Source organism: Herpailurus yagouaroundi, unplaced genomic scaffold (assembly GCF_014898765.1).
Source record: "Herpailurus yagouaroundi ecotype Mexico unplaced genomic scaffold, PumYag 192, whole genome shotgun sequence".
Lineage (NCBI taxonomy): Eukaryota > Metazoa > Chordata > Mammalia > Carnivora > Felidae > Herpailurus > Herpailurus yagouaroundi.
The window spans coordinates 10,401,765-10,417,665 of NW_024412423.1; the positions used below are offsets into that span (position 1 = coordinate 10,401,765).

The window sequence follows — 15,901 nt, forward strand, 5'->3', positions numbered from 1 at the left end:
CCACGCTTCAGCTATAGTATGAGCCTGGGGGGCGGGGGGCGGGGGCGTTGGGGAGAGCTGCATCTAATTAGGGCTCCTTGTGAGAAGCGCAAGAATGTTCACAAACCCCAGATAAAAATTCGGTGCAAATATGGTCACTCAACTGTTCCTTTCATAAAACGTCTTTTCACTCCCCACTGGGACACAAAAACAAGGTTTTTAACAGCCGAGCCAAGTCTACCAACAAATATAATAAAATAAATAAGCATCTTAAAAAACTTCCAAATTTGCCAACAGTTCGAGCCTCCTCTGAACCACCTGCGCAGGCTCGGTTTCCATAGGAACGTGCAGTTCCGGCGCGTAGCCCTTCACTCCGGAAGTCGTTCTCACTCACTTCCGTTCTGTCCCTGAAAGAGTCAATCTCCCTTCTCCTCAAGCGTCGTCGCGGAAGGTTGGTCGGTGAGTTTTGGGCCACAGAGCGTGCCGTAGAGGGGCGTGGCGACGCACCAGCGATTTGATTCGCAGAGTTCACGTGCTGGTCGCAGCGCTTCTTGAACCCACCATGGCTCAACAGGGGAGTCTAAACCTCAATAACGAGGTAGGCGCCGAGGTCTGGGAACTTGTGGGACTGCCCTTTAGTACCCTCCCTCCCCCCACGAGCGGCTCTTTGGGTCTTTCTGACAGGCGCGTGGTCTCCCGGGGGCGAGGGTAAGGAGTGCGGCTGAAGGAGCCGCTGGATGGGCCCAGGCAGGTTTACCGGAACTCGGAGCCTGGTCACAGTAACTTCCCTTCACGGTTCCGAGGTGGCTGAAGCAAGAGACCTGTCTCTTGCCCTTGGGCCCCATGAATTTTTATCTCTGAGACGTTGGGAGAATCATTTAATCTTTATGGTAACTGTCCGCGTTTGTAAAACGAAGCTCTTGATCCTACTTTCTTCGCAAGGATGTTGTGAGCAATTAATTGGAATATGGGAAGTGTTTGCACGGTGCTGGACAGCTAATAAACTCTCATTAAGCGTTACCTGCCTTTTATCGGGTGCTGAAAGTGAAGGCGGGAGGTTAAGAACTCTAGCTTATACTAAGAGATTGCTGATCTACAGTGAGATCGTGTCGTTTGTAACGAGGTCCACTCAATACCATGTTTCTTATTGCAACTACTGTCCCATTTCTCTCCTTTCATTTACAGCAAAATTTTTAAAAAGAGTTGTTTATACTTGCTGTCGCTAACTCTCGTTCTCTCTTAAATTCAGTCTGAAACCAGGTATTTGCTCTTATCACTGCTAACGTATCGTGTCTGTGTCACTAGGCTACCATTTCTAGCGCTATCCCCTTTCCAGTTTCTGGTTCTATTTAAGGAATCATAAGACATCTGAAGATTTAAAGTAACCTGGAGAAGCAAGAATCAAATGAGGACCTCCCAGCTAATGCAAAGGAGGTTTTTTATCCTGTATTCAGTGGCTCTGTGTTTGCTATGAGCATGATCTACTGTTCACCTTGCACAGTTGTGTGTAGACATACTTTGTATTTTCAGGCAACCTGTAGGTTGCAACTCAGATAGGAAAGGGTAAGCAGCACCCGCCTATGGTATAGAATAATGCCCAGAAAGACAAGTAGTGCAGAAAAGTTTCCAAAGAAGGCTAAATGAAGTGATTATTCTTTGTCTTTAAGGATCTTAGACTGGCATTGCAGTCAGTGATTCACTGAAGGGAAAAAGGCATTCCAGGCAAAAGGACTGGTGTAAACCAAAACGAGATGGTAGTAGGGACCCCCTTGGGTAGTATAGGCCTAGGTAACTCTCCATTGATGAGAACGTGTGGATGAAGTAGGAAATTAAACTAAAATATATTACATACTGCCCTACTTCCAGGTTAATGAGTCTAGATTTCACTTGGCAGTGGAGTACAGATACATTGAAGGGGGAAATCCTGAAGATCTTAGCATATATTTGTAAACATACATTATAACTTAAAATAAATGAGAGGGAAAATTTACAAAGGGAAAAACAAGCATAGAGTTGTCCATATAAAAATGAGAAATATCCTGAAATTTAAGAAAGACAGCCAATTACAAAATATATTTATATAGCAAATATGACAGATAAATGGCTAATGTCATTACTGTTAAATAGTAGTTAGGAGAAACCGTCTCATAGAAAATTGGTAAAAGAAATGAAATAACTCCTCCAAGGAAGAAATGTATCAGAAAAAGAGTTCACTATCTTAATCCATTACTTTTTCGTTACCGTCCCATCCCAGTCCAAGTTATATCTCTGACCAGAACTGCTTACTAGCCTTCCAACTATTTTCCTTGGTTCTTCTCTCCCTCTAGTCTGATCTCCATAGTGCAGCTAGAGTGAGTGCTCGCTTCAAAATAGAAATCTAATCCCATGACTCCCTTGCTTACATTCTATTTGATGGCTTCCTGTTGCTTTTGGTAAAAACCTGCCTAAACAAGACCAGTCCCCTCTCCCCCTGCTAGTACACCACTGCCTCCCACCCCACACCCTACTTCAGCCTCACTGGCCTTCCTCTACTAGGAAGCGTCGCACTCTTACTCCTCCTTTGCGCGTATTCTCCCTTGTACCCAAAACTCCTTTTCTTCTCATTAGTCCATTTCATATTTCTACTTTACTTGTTATTTTCTCAGGATAACGGAGTTTGACTTTATCCTTTTATCCCTTCTATAAGCGTTTGTAACTCCATTTACTTTTTAGCTCTTATAATAGTTGGCTTAGGGTATATGTGTGTGAATGTGAGAGAGGTTTCTTATTTCCTCCATTTATCTGGAAGCTTTTTGCTCACCATCATATCTTCACTACCCATCTGTTCAGTGAGTAACTCGAGCCATCATTTTTATGATTCTTAATAACTTAGATTAGCTCTCCCTGAGATTTAGGAATTCAGGGATCCAATAACTGCCTGAAATTATGTGTAAATTGGTGTTTATATGTGTGTCTCTGGGCGGGGGGGGGGGGGGGGAGTCCACAGGTTTCAACAGATTCTCTCTCTCTCTTCTTTTTAACTTTACTTATTTTGAGAGAGAGAATGTGCGAGCAGGGGAATGACAGAGAGGGGCAGAGAGAATCCCAAGCAGGCTCGATGCTGTCAGCCTGGAGCCTGACACAGAAATGAATCCCATGAACTGTGGGATCATAACCTAAGCCAAAACCAAGAGTCAGATGGTTAACTGACTGAGCCACGCACACACCCCAGATTCTCAAATGTTTATAAATCTCTGGTATTATTTTTGTGATATTGATACTCATTATCTGTACAAAATTTTTAAGGCTTTTTCTTTTAATAAATTATGTGGCCGTCTAATTTATAGCATGTTTAATTTTCCAAAATATCTTTTGTGAAAATAAAAAGCCTGCCTACACAGGCACCTATTGTACTGACTTTCATTGTCTTCTACCCTTAATGTTTTTATTCTTTTCAAAAATTTTCCAAGGAGAAAAGCTGACATTTATAGACAACTTCTTGATTCTCAGTTCTTAAAATAATGTTTATTCTTTTTAAGTATGTAAAATCTTCCCTTTTTAATTTTACCTCTATTTTTCTTTTAAAAAATCACTTTATACTTCACTTTATGATTATCTATTACATGTTTTATTTTGACCTGTAGTTTATGTGGAGTTCAAAGTGAGACTATCTAACTGACTTCTTACAGCAGCTTCCCTGACTTTAAGCATAGTACCTAGTTTGTACAGTTAACAATGAGTAAATAGTGTTGGGCAGAGGACAGTATGGATAGCTCAACCTGAGGTACTTCATGTTCACATGAGCGATGGAAATCTCCTAACTGTAGACTTTTTTTTTCTCCCTCTCCATTGAAGTGGAGAAAGGATGCACAATTGGAAACAACACTGCCTTAGCATGTAGTAAGTACACAATTCGCAAAACTAGTGCTGGATTTGCTCCAGTCATCTCTTTCTTTAGGCAGCAGTGACATGCACAATCAGAATTAGGAGGTGAAACAATCTCATTATGAACTTTAATTCCATAGGGGGGCCAAGGGCCTTTATGTGAAACAGACATTATTTTGTTTCTGATAGCACATTACCAAGAAGCTCATTAGAAAATTGCTTTCTACCTCCTCTTAGATCCTAAACGTGAAACAGAATTGCCAGAGAACAAAGTGCTTTGTCTCCATGTATTGTAAAAGATAAAAATGTCAAGAACCGTGTTTGTATGTGCTTTTGAAGTTGCAAAGCTTCTATTTCATAATTGAGTGTGTAGTCCTTTTTAATATTTTTTACTGAAATAGTAAATGAGGGTCTGTCCAAAAGAAGGAACTGTTTTCTGTTGTTAAACTATTCTGAGAAGTTGTGCTAGATGGCAGCATATGCTCAATGATTAAGTTATAATCACCAAGTATTCTAGAATTTTTAAATTGTTGCTCGTCAAAAATAAAAAAGTATAATTCAACAGTAAATTATCCAAGCGGCCAAATTAGAAGTCCTCTGTATAATTAATACCATAATAACTAATAATAAGTTATCATATCATAATTAATTGTATCAAATATGAAATTGTTCAGTCATATGGAAAATGACATAACAAATGTCCCTATAATCTCATTCTTGTGTTTAGCAAGTGTCAATGTTTTGCCATATTCTAATGCCTAATTCCACTCACCTTCTTCTCTGTTTCAGAAGTAATTATTATTCTTTCAGTGTTATTTTATTATCTATATGTTTAATTTAGTAGCACATTTACCAGCATGTATTATGTTACGTGTACCCACAGTGTTTATGTTGTATATTTTTATACTTTACGTGTGTTACTGTATTAATGCAGTGTCATACCACATGTATTGTTCTAAAAATTACTTTTCATCACTTTTAGAGTTTACTCCTAATTATACTTGCGTATGTCCTGCATTGATTTAGAATACCACATTGTTTGTGCTTTACTTATATGCATTATTTTATGTCTAATGTAGCATTTTCTAGGAAGGCTGCTGTGAACGGTCCTGTGCGTAGCCATTTCCTATTGTTGGAGATGTATCCTCTGGATAGATTTCCTAGAAATAGCATTTTTATCAGGTGTTGCCAGAGTTCCCTCCAGAAGGAGTACACTAGTTTGTAGTCCTCTATCAATAGCATGTGAGAGTGCCTATTTCCTAACAGCCTCATGGACATGATGTGCCATGATTGTGTGTGTGTGTCGCGGTCTGATAGATGGGTAATGAAACACAGGTATGCTCAGATTTTTCTTAGCACTGCAAGCTCCCCTAGAGCAATACAAGGTCTAAGTAGCAATTGTTTTCTAATAACTCTGGGATTCTGTTATAGGTTAATTTAAATGCATGACAAAGTCCATGAATTACCAAAAGAAGCTGGCTAGTAGTCTGGTTCTCAGGTAGCTAACAAGGGTCAATTCAGAGTAGTATTTACTTTTATCTTGGGACCGTAGTTGCTCTCAGCTTTATATATCAGAAACTTGGTATCCTTGTCACCCCAAAAGTATAGCTCACTCTTTCAAAAGCAAATTCACATTAACCGTAGCTTATAAGAGTCTGTATAAGTGAGAAAGCTAGTTTATTAAATGTATCTAATGTAGGACAGTAATGCTTACATTGCAAAAGATTCTTTCACTGTCTGCTGATCTCCACTGGCTGCACACAGTTCATTGTTGGGCTCTGATACATGTGTCCCCATAATTCAGTTATTCCAGTACAAATTGTATTACTCGTCTCTGAACTGGGAAATCTTCTTTGGAATCTCCTTGAATTAGACACTGCTAGCTTTTGCTCTTTGTGGCTCCCTTTCCTGTGTTTATGTTGATTCTTCCCCATTTGCCCACATGTCTTTCCTCAAGCAGGTCTATTAGCTTTCCACTTAATTTAGTTATGATCTTATTTTTGTACTGTCTACCCAAGAGTTGACCCAAGTTACGTTAATGTGTTAAGATTTTACCAGGTAAACTGAGAGCATCCATATGCCTAAGTTCTCATTGACACCTCACTTTGAGCTTATGCATCAGGTGTGTGTGTGTGTGTGTGTGTGTGTGTGTGTGTGTGTGTGTGTCCTTTTCTTCTGCTCTAACAAATTAAATACATTCTTTTGCTGCTTGGAAGCCCTCAGCTTGGATTTGGCAGTCTTGCTGGTCATGACCTACAGATTTGTCCTTCAGTTTCTTTCTTCAAGCTCTTTCCTTTTACTTTTTCTCCTTTTTATTTCTTCTTTGTCAACACATTTCATTTCCATTATTATGCCTCTGTTTTCTCCTTGCTGTCTTTACTTCTCTTTCCTTCCTTCCCTCCCTTCCCTCCCAGACAGTATCATACTTATTTCACATTTCTAACAGTGATAGTTCTGTTTGCTTTGGGTTGGGAAACCCAAGAACATTGCCCTTAAGTAGTGCATTGGCCTTCTGACAGTATTGAATGTTTTAGGACTATTTGTTGACTTGTGGGTTTTCTGTCAACCAACTTCATAATTCCTAGGTGCAAATGAATTTTGCATTTGTAAAAAAGAGGCTCATGGTACCTGTTTGTCACTTTTGCAAAAATAAAGTTAAGTGCTTGAAGAAAGTGAAGCACTTGAGGCAAGCATTTGTGAGAAAAATAAAATTATAATTCCATTGTTACATAAAATGAATGTACTTAGTTTTCTAATATAGTAATGACATTTTTTTATAGCTTGCACAGAAATCCTGGAAAAGTCAATACGTTAGAGAAGCATTTTTTGGTTTTGACATGAAGCTACATACGTAAAGCATTCCCTTTTCATTTAGAATTCCCTAATGCAGTAATGACAAACATAGTACTTCTTAAATTGGAGTTTTAAAATTGGAATCTAGCTTTCCCATGATTGGAACATAACTGAGGACCAACTCTGCTTACTGTAGTTTCTTAGTTACATTTGGCTCACAGCAGATAGCAAAAGAGCATATAATCACTTCATGCAACTTCAGGGTGCAGCAATTAGAAACAGTTGTTAATATATTTTAATGCATAATTTGTCACTCACTATCGATTTATAAAGGACTTTCGAAAAAAATGTATCCTAAACTCCCACTTTGCTGTGTATGAAATGTAAGCTTTTCTCACTTAAACCTGGTCTAAATGGCTTTTTATTTGTACAAGTAAATTTTTTTCTCAATCTAACTTCAAAATAAATTCCAAAGAGGTTAGCATATCTAGTGGGAAAAAAACCTGATTACTCTGCACTTTGTTAATATACTATACATATGAAACAGTGAATGAACAAGTGAGTATTGTAGACTTTCTGGTCATTTATTTAACACATGTTTATTGAAAACTTACACTATACCATCACTATGTTAGGTGTTAAGACATAATATTGACTAAAACCAGACACTTGATCCTTATGGAATTTATAACCTACTGGGAAGAAGACACATTAGATTGTAATCGGATTACAAGTAAAATATTAAACTTAAAATAATGGTCATGATAAGTTCTAGTAGCACTCTTTAAGTGTTTATATAGGCGTATTTTGACCCACTTAAGAAAGCCAGAAAAGATTTTACTGAGAAATGACAGTTGAGCCAAAATCAGAAGGATAAGAAAGAGCATGCCTACCAGAGGAAACAGCAAGTGTAAAGGTTTGGTAATAGGTGGGAGCATGGTGAGGACCAAGGAATAAAAGAAAGCCCATATGCCATCCTAAGATAAATTGGAAACCACCGAAGAGAATAAAGTAAAGGTCTGTCATCAGATCTCTGTGTTAAAAAATGTATTCTAAGTTGTGGATAACTGATTGGAGAGGGGCAAGAATGGATGTAGAGAAACCAGTTAGCAGTAACTCAGCCAGGAGAGCTAGGAGGTCAAGATAGGGGAAAAAGCAGTACAATTTGAGATATAATTAGGAAATAAAATTAACACAACTTGGTAACAGATTCATTGTGAGGGATTTAGAAAAGAGAACTACTTATACCGAGCCCGGGGTTTATAATTGAACAAAAGGATTGTTCTTTTCCATGAAATATGAAACAACGAAAAGAATCCATTTGGGGGTGAAGAACATGAGTTTAAATGTAAGTTGTAGATGAGTTTAAGCATGCTTAAAAGGAACTGTCAAGTAGAGAGTTGAACACTTAGGTCTGGAGCTAAAAGAAATCTGAGCTGAAGGCAGAAATTACTGAGTCACCGTTGTTTAGTTGGCAAATTACAATATACATAGGTAAGATCACTTAGGGCTAACAAGTATATTGTGAAAAGAAGAATTGGTTTAGGATTGTCCTTTGAACTTATGACTGGTTTAAAGTGGATGAGCCTTCAAAGAAGACCAAGGTGGAGTGGCTAGAGATGATGGAGGAAACCCAGGAGAGTATTCTGTTATGGAAAGCAAGGGGAAAGTGTGCCAAGAAGGAGAAAGTGGTCAACAGTGTCAAATGCTTCTGAGACTTCAAGTGAAATGAAGCCTGAAACATTTCCATTGGATTTGAGGGACTTTTAAAAATCATCGGTGTCTTTTGTGACAGCTCTTAGTGGAATAATGGGGATGGAAATCCAGCTGAAATTATGTGATATTCAGAAGTGGAGATAGGGAGTTTGAACCTGTCTGAAAGCTTGGCTCTGAGGCATTTGTAGAGAGAAGGTACTCCTAGTGATCTTCATAGTGAGGATGTTTTGTCTGTCTTGTCTCTAGTGAAAATGAGTCAAGCTTGAATAAAAATTAATAGAAACAAAACAATTAATGGAAACATCCATGTAAGAGATTGACAGAGTTAGAGTAAAGGGACAGTCTACAGTAAAGGTTCTAAGAAGGCAGAAAAGATGAGATCCAAAACACAACTAGAACATTACCATCAGATGCTGTGTAGGGGAATTTCTTACATTGTAACTTTATGAATAGAGGATAATTTGCATTCATGGTGGTAGGTGGTAGAAAGATGATGGATCCCATCTGATGTTCGTCTTCTGTAGGAAATTGGAAAAGAGAGAGGAAGAGGAAGGTCTCTTGTTTAGAGAGCAAAGGTTTAAAATAGTCATTGTGGAAGGAATTAATCAAAAACGTAGGATAGGAGTTAAGAGTATTGGGCCCATTTCAGTTTAGTTGTGATGAATTTAAAGTAGATAGAATGTATTTCCCAGCTATTGGGGTGCTGTGATAAAGAACTCAGGATATTGTTTTCATCCAGGATTAACTAGAGGGATTGCTAAAAGGAGGGATAGGGGAGTTTCAGGTATTCACAAGTGTTGATGATGCATATGACTTGAATAAAAGGAAAGTTTAAAAGAAGAGGACTAATCATGAGAGAAAGTTATAGGGGTCAGTGAACTGGTGGTTACAATGAAGTAAAAAATGGTTGTAGTGGTTAGACTTGACAAAGGAAGTTAATAGACATTGTGGTCTTAGTGTGGAGTATTTGAATTAATGGGTGCTGAGATAGAATAGTTTAGGTCATAACGAGGAAATGAAGAAGTGAGGATATAATAATGGCTAGGTTGTAACATGGACATCTATGTCACCTGGAATGGTGGAAAATGTTAGGGCAGAAATAAATTGTAAGTTGGTTGCCAGTATTTCAAGGTGAGTTGTATTGAGGGTAAGAGAATAGCCAAATGCAAGAGCCTTGAAGAGACAGGATCATGTTGATATTGTTATTTCAGTAAGGAGAATTTGAGGGATTGTATATGCCAGGCATTCTTTCAAGGCCCAGAAGGCATCATGTAAGTCCCACAAGGCCCCCGTCCTCTTGGGAGTGCCCAGAGCATTGAAAATGATGGCCACTTGGGGCTCCAGGGTGGCTCAGTCGGTTAAGCATCCGACTTCGGCCCAGGTCATGATCTCACAGTTTATGAGTGAGCCCTGCGTCCTCTGTGCTGACAGCTCAGAGCCTGGAGCCTGCTTTGGATTCTGTGTCTCATTCTCTCTCTGCCGCTTCCCCACTTGTGCTCTGTTTCTCTCTCTCTTTCAAAAATAAATAAACGTTAAAATTAAAAAAAAAAAGATCATGTGAATAGAGACAGTTCACTGAAATAGATGCTGCCTACAAAGTTTACTAGGGATGCAAATGTCAGACGGGTTATCTCTATCTGAAGAAGTCATTGGAAATTTTCTCAGGAAAGATTTTATCTGAACTGAATTTTATTTAGTTCTTAAAGTGGAGAAGGGAAGAAGGGCATTATAAGGAATGATATATGACTCCTAATAATGATAGACGAAATACAAACTCAGAATGATAGCATCGTGTTGTACTAAGTACTGTTATAACATGTAGTTCTTCATTATTAGAATATTTCCATTTCTTGGCTGATCTTTCTGTTGTTTCATTCTTAGAGTTCAACACTCCTCTCTAATAGGATGATTTAAAGCATCTGTCAGTGTGCGTGCATGTGCGCATGCCCCTTGTGTTTTTCACATCTCTTTTAAAGTTATGCTTGAAATTTGTTACTGGAAACAAATGCAAGGGATGCTGCATAAATAAGGAAAATGTTACCACTTTCACACGTTTGTTTTTGGTAATATGAACACTCAGTAAATTAAATTCCTACCAGTATAGGTGAAGCTCTGTTTTAAACCCAAGGGTACCAAGATGAATATGACGCTCTCCCATCTCAGGGAGCTCAAAACACAAGTGCAGTATTAAAATACTAATCACCGAGAATGCTGTGACTTTTTAAAAAATTGTAACTGATTTCTCTTAAGTCCTCAGACACATTTTTAGAATGTTGATTTATTGCTTCAGTGTTGATGGAACAAGTTGGATTTCATCTAACTGTAACTGTGGTTAAAAATTCAGTTAGAGTGACTAGACGTAATCTCTAATATTAAGATTCAAAATAAAGTGTGTTTCTCCTTGAATGAAGAGAATACCTTTCTAATTTTGGTTTCATTCCTCAAAGGTTGTGAAGATGAGAAAAGACGTGAAGAGAATCCGAGTGCTGGTTATCCGAAAACTTGTCAGAAGCGTTGGCAGACTCAAGTCAAAAAAGTTAGTCATTTGAAGTCATGGTCCTATGACTAATGAAATGTCAGAAGTTGTTTTTATTCAATATTTACAAAATCTGAGGGTGGGACCTGGAGGAATAATTAAGTATCTTACTCATGCAGCACTTTTTTTTATATGGAGAGGGGGTCTGAGTGGGGTACAGTCTGAGTGGGATATGTCAGCACATCCTCACGTGGTCTGGGCCACGTTTGTTTAAGATACATGATGAATTCTGCTGTTCTTGTAGAGCTCTCATTTTGGAAGCCTTTGCAGAGTGAAAGTCCTTCAGAGTTACTTATGTGTTTTATGTTATTAGAAGTTATTTTAAGATGTTTGATGTTGTTTAATAAATCTGGTAATACCTTGAATCAGTAATAAAAATTTTATAGCACTTTATCCATTGAATTGCTACGTAAGTTGAAATCTTTAGAACCTTGTGGAAGTCTTTATCAAAGCATTGTTTTCCATCAATTTTTTAATATTTTGAAACCTCATTGTCACTGATATTAAAGTAAATGTGTTACTTGCAGTTTTTACTCATTAAGCATGAATAGTCTTCAGATATTTTGCTCCTGCTTAATTTCTTGTTCTTTCTATCATAAATAACCTTTTTCTCTGATATAGTCAGGTATTTCTCTTTCTGTATTCCTTTAATTGCAGAGAATAAAATTTTGTTGAATAAAATTGTATCCAAACTTTAATGGTAGCTCATTAGCCTATGTTACGTTAAATGCAGTGTGCTGTTAATCATTTGATTAAAAAATATTATTTCGCCTTTCCTTTAAGGAGTTAAAAGGCGTACTGTCTCTCAGTAGTAATAGTCATTAATATAATGCCAGATAATGCTTATAATTTGCCAAAAACTTGGGTTTGTTGATGGAATCGGGGTATGTGTTAAGCAGTGGATGTGCAGGACAATGCAGGATAATAGTGCTTGTTATTTAAAGACTTTTTGTGCTCTTCTAGAAAAAATGAAGACTTATTATGATGTGAGTCTAAAATAAATGCTTTTCCTGGCTGTACATTTTCATGTAATTTTTACAGGGGTACTGAAGATGCACTCTTAAAAAACCAGAGACGGGCACAACGATTGCTTGAAGAAATTCATGCAATGAAGGTCAGGCCTTGTGTGAGTGTGAATATACATGTGTGTTTCCATGTCTCCTCTCAGCCTACCGTGTGTGTGTGTGTGTGTGTGTGTGTGTGTGTGTGTGTGTGTGTTGTTATTTGAATGTTATTGCTGTTTGAGACTTATTTTTATGGGTCTGTTTGCTGAAGAATGTAGCACATTTAGAAAATTGTATGTTTAAGCTTACATTTTTCCATGTTTTTTACTGAAGTTGTTAAAGCATTAGAATAATTTGCATCGAAACTCTGCCAAACTAAACTCATCTATGTTTAATAATGCCTCATGCCTAAGATTTTTATTTTTACCCAAACTACACACATCAAGTCCACGTAAAGTTCTAGAATTAAAGCGTTTATGCTGTTCGGTAATGCGGATGGTGATGTTGGTGGCTGACATCATGCTTTGCCTATTGCCAATTCAATAAATTTTTGTGTGGTGGTGTCAGCATTTTATTCAGCTCTGTAGTAACTTGAAATAAAATTAGTGTTGGACCAAAATGATCCGTATTTTTGTTTCTTTCAGCCAGACTCTTCACTAGCATAATTTTTAGGTCTTCTCACTGCTCTTACTTTGTGGAAACTTTCATTTACCAAATGACATACTATTAAATGTCTGGGAGACTGTTTTATTGCAGAACTTAAAAACAACATTTGGTACCAGCAATTATCTTAATTGCAGGGTCATTTTGCATGTATGTTTGACTATTACGTTTTGGTGTATCTTCCAAGTTTTGAGATAGATAGAAGAGCAAGAGATTTCTCTAACAGTATTCTAATTGAGTTAGGTCATCAAAGCTTCTCACCATTTTTTCCTTTTGAAGGGATTGTAAAGTGTTTTATAACAAAGTTACCACAGTTAATCTGACTAGAAATAAAGGTAGGACATGATTCTCCTTTAGTGTGAATTATGTTTTTTATGGGGTAATTTTATTTATGTTCACAGGTCTACAAAAATCATGGAATTCATTTGATACATCTTTCCTTTCTCGTAGTTTTAATCCCCGTTTTATCAAGACGTTCAGTCAAAATATTCTGTATGTGACTCCTAATTATTGTTTGTCTGACTATGGATTACACATCACGTAGGCCTTTCCATAGACCTTTTTTTTTTTTTTCTATGAAATTCCTATGAGAAATAAAATCTTTGGAGATTTTTGTTTTGATTGTAACACTGAGATAGGAAATTATGATTTATCCCTTTTTCTCTTTCACTTTCTCTTAACCAAGGTCCTTACTACATTACATTCCTTACCTAAATTTTTCCCTGTAATTTCTTCCAAATAGTCATTTTTGCAGTCCTAGATTATTGAGATGCTTTGAACTACTGTATAACTGCTGATTTTATTTTACCCTGGAGAGGATGTTTTGTATACAATAAGCCTATATGTGGTGTATGAAGTTTGAGATTAAAATATATTCATTAATTTTCCCTTCTGTAGGTCTCAATGATAAATTTAGTTTAGTTAATTAAAAAGAAAAGGCCTATTTGGTCTGCATGTGAAAGTTGTTTTCTGTTATTCTTAAACCTTATCAGCAATAGGAAATCAGGCCCAGTGATAATTAAAGTTTATAGGTTTACAGAATTGCTGTGTCATGACCTTGTGTGTTTGTTTTCCTAGATTATATAAGACTGCTATGAAATTGTTGCCTCATAGAAAGCTAAAAGTTATCACCTGTATGTTCTTTGTATTTGTAAAATTAATAGTGTATATATTCTTTGAATTCCTGGTTCTAGTGGTCTAGATTGGTTACTCTGACATCAACTTCTTTCATAATGCTGCTTAAAAACTGGATTACATTTAAATTTAAAAAACAGACTAAAAAGTGTACTAGAAAGACCGTATGCTTTCCTTACATTTGAAATTTTATTTCTCGCTCTGGATTCTTTTACACAATCAGTGTACTTTTCTAAAAGAAGCAAATCGTAGAGGACTGTTGAAAATTGAAAGGTCATCTGTGATTTCTTAAGGAAATGTTCATCATCTACATGGGAGTATCAAAGAAATAGTTACAAAACAGAAAACTTACAGTCTCAATTAAATTTGGAGAAAAACCTCTACATAATAGTTTTCCCAGATGAATTTTTTCTTTAGCTCCTATACCACTACATTTTTATAGACTTGTTCATGACATATCGTCCTATACTTGCCTTCTATGATAATAGGGTATTTTGTTGCAAGCTGACTTCCTCAAGAAGAAAACCTGAGATATTTTTAGAAATGGGAGTTTGCGATTTCTGGCCAAGGGGAAAAAAAAAAAAAAAAAGGCCTGATCTTTATGTTACTTTAAAATCATAGGTTCTAATTTTATAGACTGTAATGTATGAATACCAGGTCTTTGCTGTCTTTGCTAATAGTATTCATACTTTTAAAACTTTGATGTAAGTACTGTCTTCTGAAACAGTTCCTTTTTCTTTGGAAGTTAAAGTAGCTTATTAACTTTTACAGATTCTTGTTAGCTAGCCAGAGAAGGAGATAGTAAAATTAAGACATAACATGCAGCCAACCAAAATGCTCAAGGAATTCCTTCTTAAGTAATAAAGGTAATGACTGGCTTTTACTGAGCATTTAGTATGTGCCAGGTACTGTATTGTGTATTTTATATTCATGATTTAATGAAGTTGACATGATTATTGTCTCAGTCTTACAGAATACAAAACTGAGGCTTAGAGAAATTAAGCAGGTTGACCAAGGTCACACAGCTATTAGGGGATGGGCTTCATAACTATTTTGAAGTGAATGGAGGTAGCTACTTGATGGTGCTGCCTCAGTAAGATAAGAATTTCCTGAAATACATCTAGATTCTGCTCTCCCAGATGGGATAATATAATAAACATGGTCGCTGTCCTCTAGAGGATTAAGGCCCAAAGACGTGCAACATGTTTTCCCTTTCCTTGATTCCTCCCAGCTAAATATGTTCAGTTACCTGTGTCTGCATGTCTTTTCTTACTTGTTCCTCGCTGAGGCTGTTACTCTTCCCTGTGCCAAGTATTCCTGGACACTGAGAACTTGCACGTTCTAGGAGACCTTATCCGGCCTGCTGCCCTTACTTCTCTGTTTTAAAACTTCCTAATTTTGTTTCATCCCCTATTTTTTACATGTTCAGGGCTCTTACTCAAAGCAGCCTTTGAGCTGGCATCAGCTGTTAGGATCGCCTTGTCTCATGCTCCTTCATAGCCTGTTTCTAAGTGGTTGTCATTGTGGACCACAGATAGGAAAAATGGTGTAGATTATGATAATATTTATGTCCTATCATTTGAATTTCACCGCAACTCTGTAAATTAGGCATATTCGTATTTCAAAAGACATGTTGAGAAGAGTTCTGGGCTACATACACCCACTCAATTACAGGCTTATCATCATATATTTTCATGTGTTAAAATTTTGTGATATTTCTGGTTATATTTGCTTTTTAAAAATTGGTGGAGAAATCTCATATACTTAGGTTTTAGTTAAAGTTTTTCTTCTGTGAATGCTTAAAAAGAAATTTTGCCATAGGATAAAAGATGCCTTATGTTTCCTGTAAGTATACTGTGTTAACTGTTTTTATCAAATCAATAGAACAGTTCACTTATTCTAACGTTTTAGTTTTTATTTAAATTCGTCTTAGATCATAATTATTTTTGATGGTTTCATCTTTTGCTTATAAGCCAGTACAAAGAATCAATCAGACACATATTAAAGATCTTACCAACCGGGGCGCCTGGGTGGCGCAGTCGGTTAAGCGTCCGACTTCAGCCAGGTCACTATCTCGCGGTCCGTGAGTTCGAGCCCCGCGTCGGGCTCTGGGCTGATGGCTCAGAGCCTGGAGCCTGTTTCCGATTCTGTGTCTCCCTCTCTCTCTGCCCCTCCCCCGTTCATGCTCTCTCTCTCTCTGTCCCAAAAATAA

At 37.2% G+C, this 15,901-nt stretch overlaps 1 protein-coding gene across 1 annotated transcript in view; it reads left to right on the top strand.

Moving 5' to 3' along the window:
* The first annotated feature begins 414 nt into the window (after positions 1–414).
* The window catches only part of SRFBP1 (serum response factor binding protein 1), a 67,200-nt gene continuing 51,713 nt past the window's right edge, over positions 415–15,901 (top strand). The window contains exons 1-3 of the mRNA XM_040444316.1: positions 415–577; positions 10,800–10,888; positions 11,930–12,002. Of these exons, the coding sequence (XP_040300250.1) occupies positions 542–577; positions 10,800–10,888; positions 11,930–12,002 (198 nt within the window). The 5' untranslated portion in view covers positions 415–541. The remainder of the gene's footprint in view (positions 578–10,799; positions 10,889–11,929; positions 12,003–15,901) is intronic.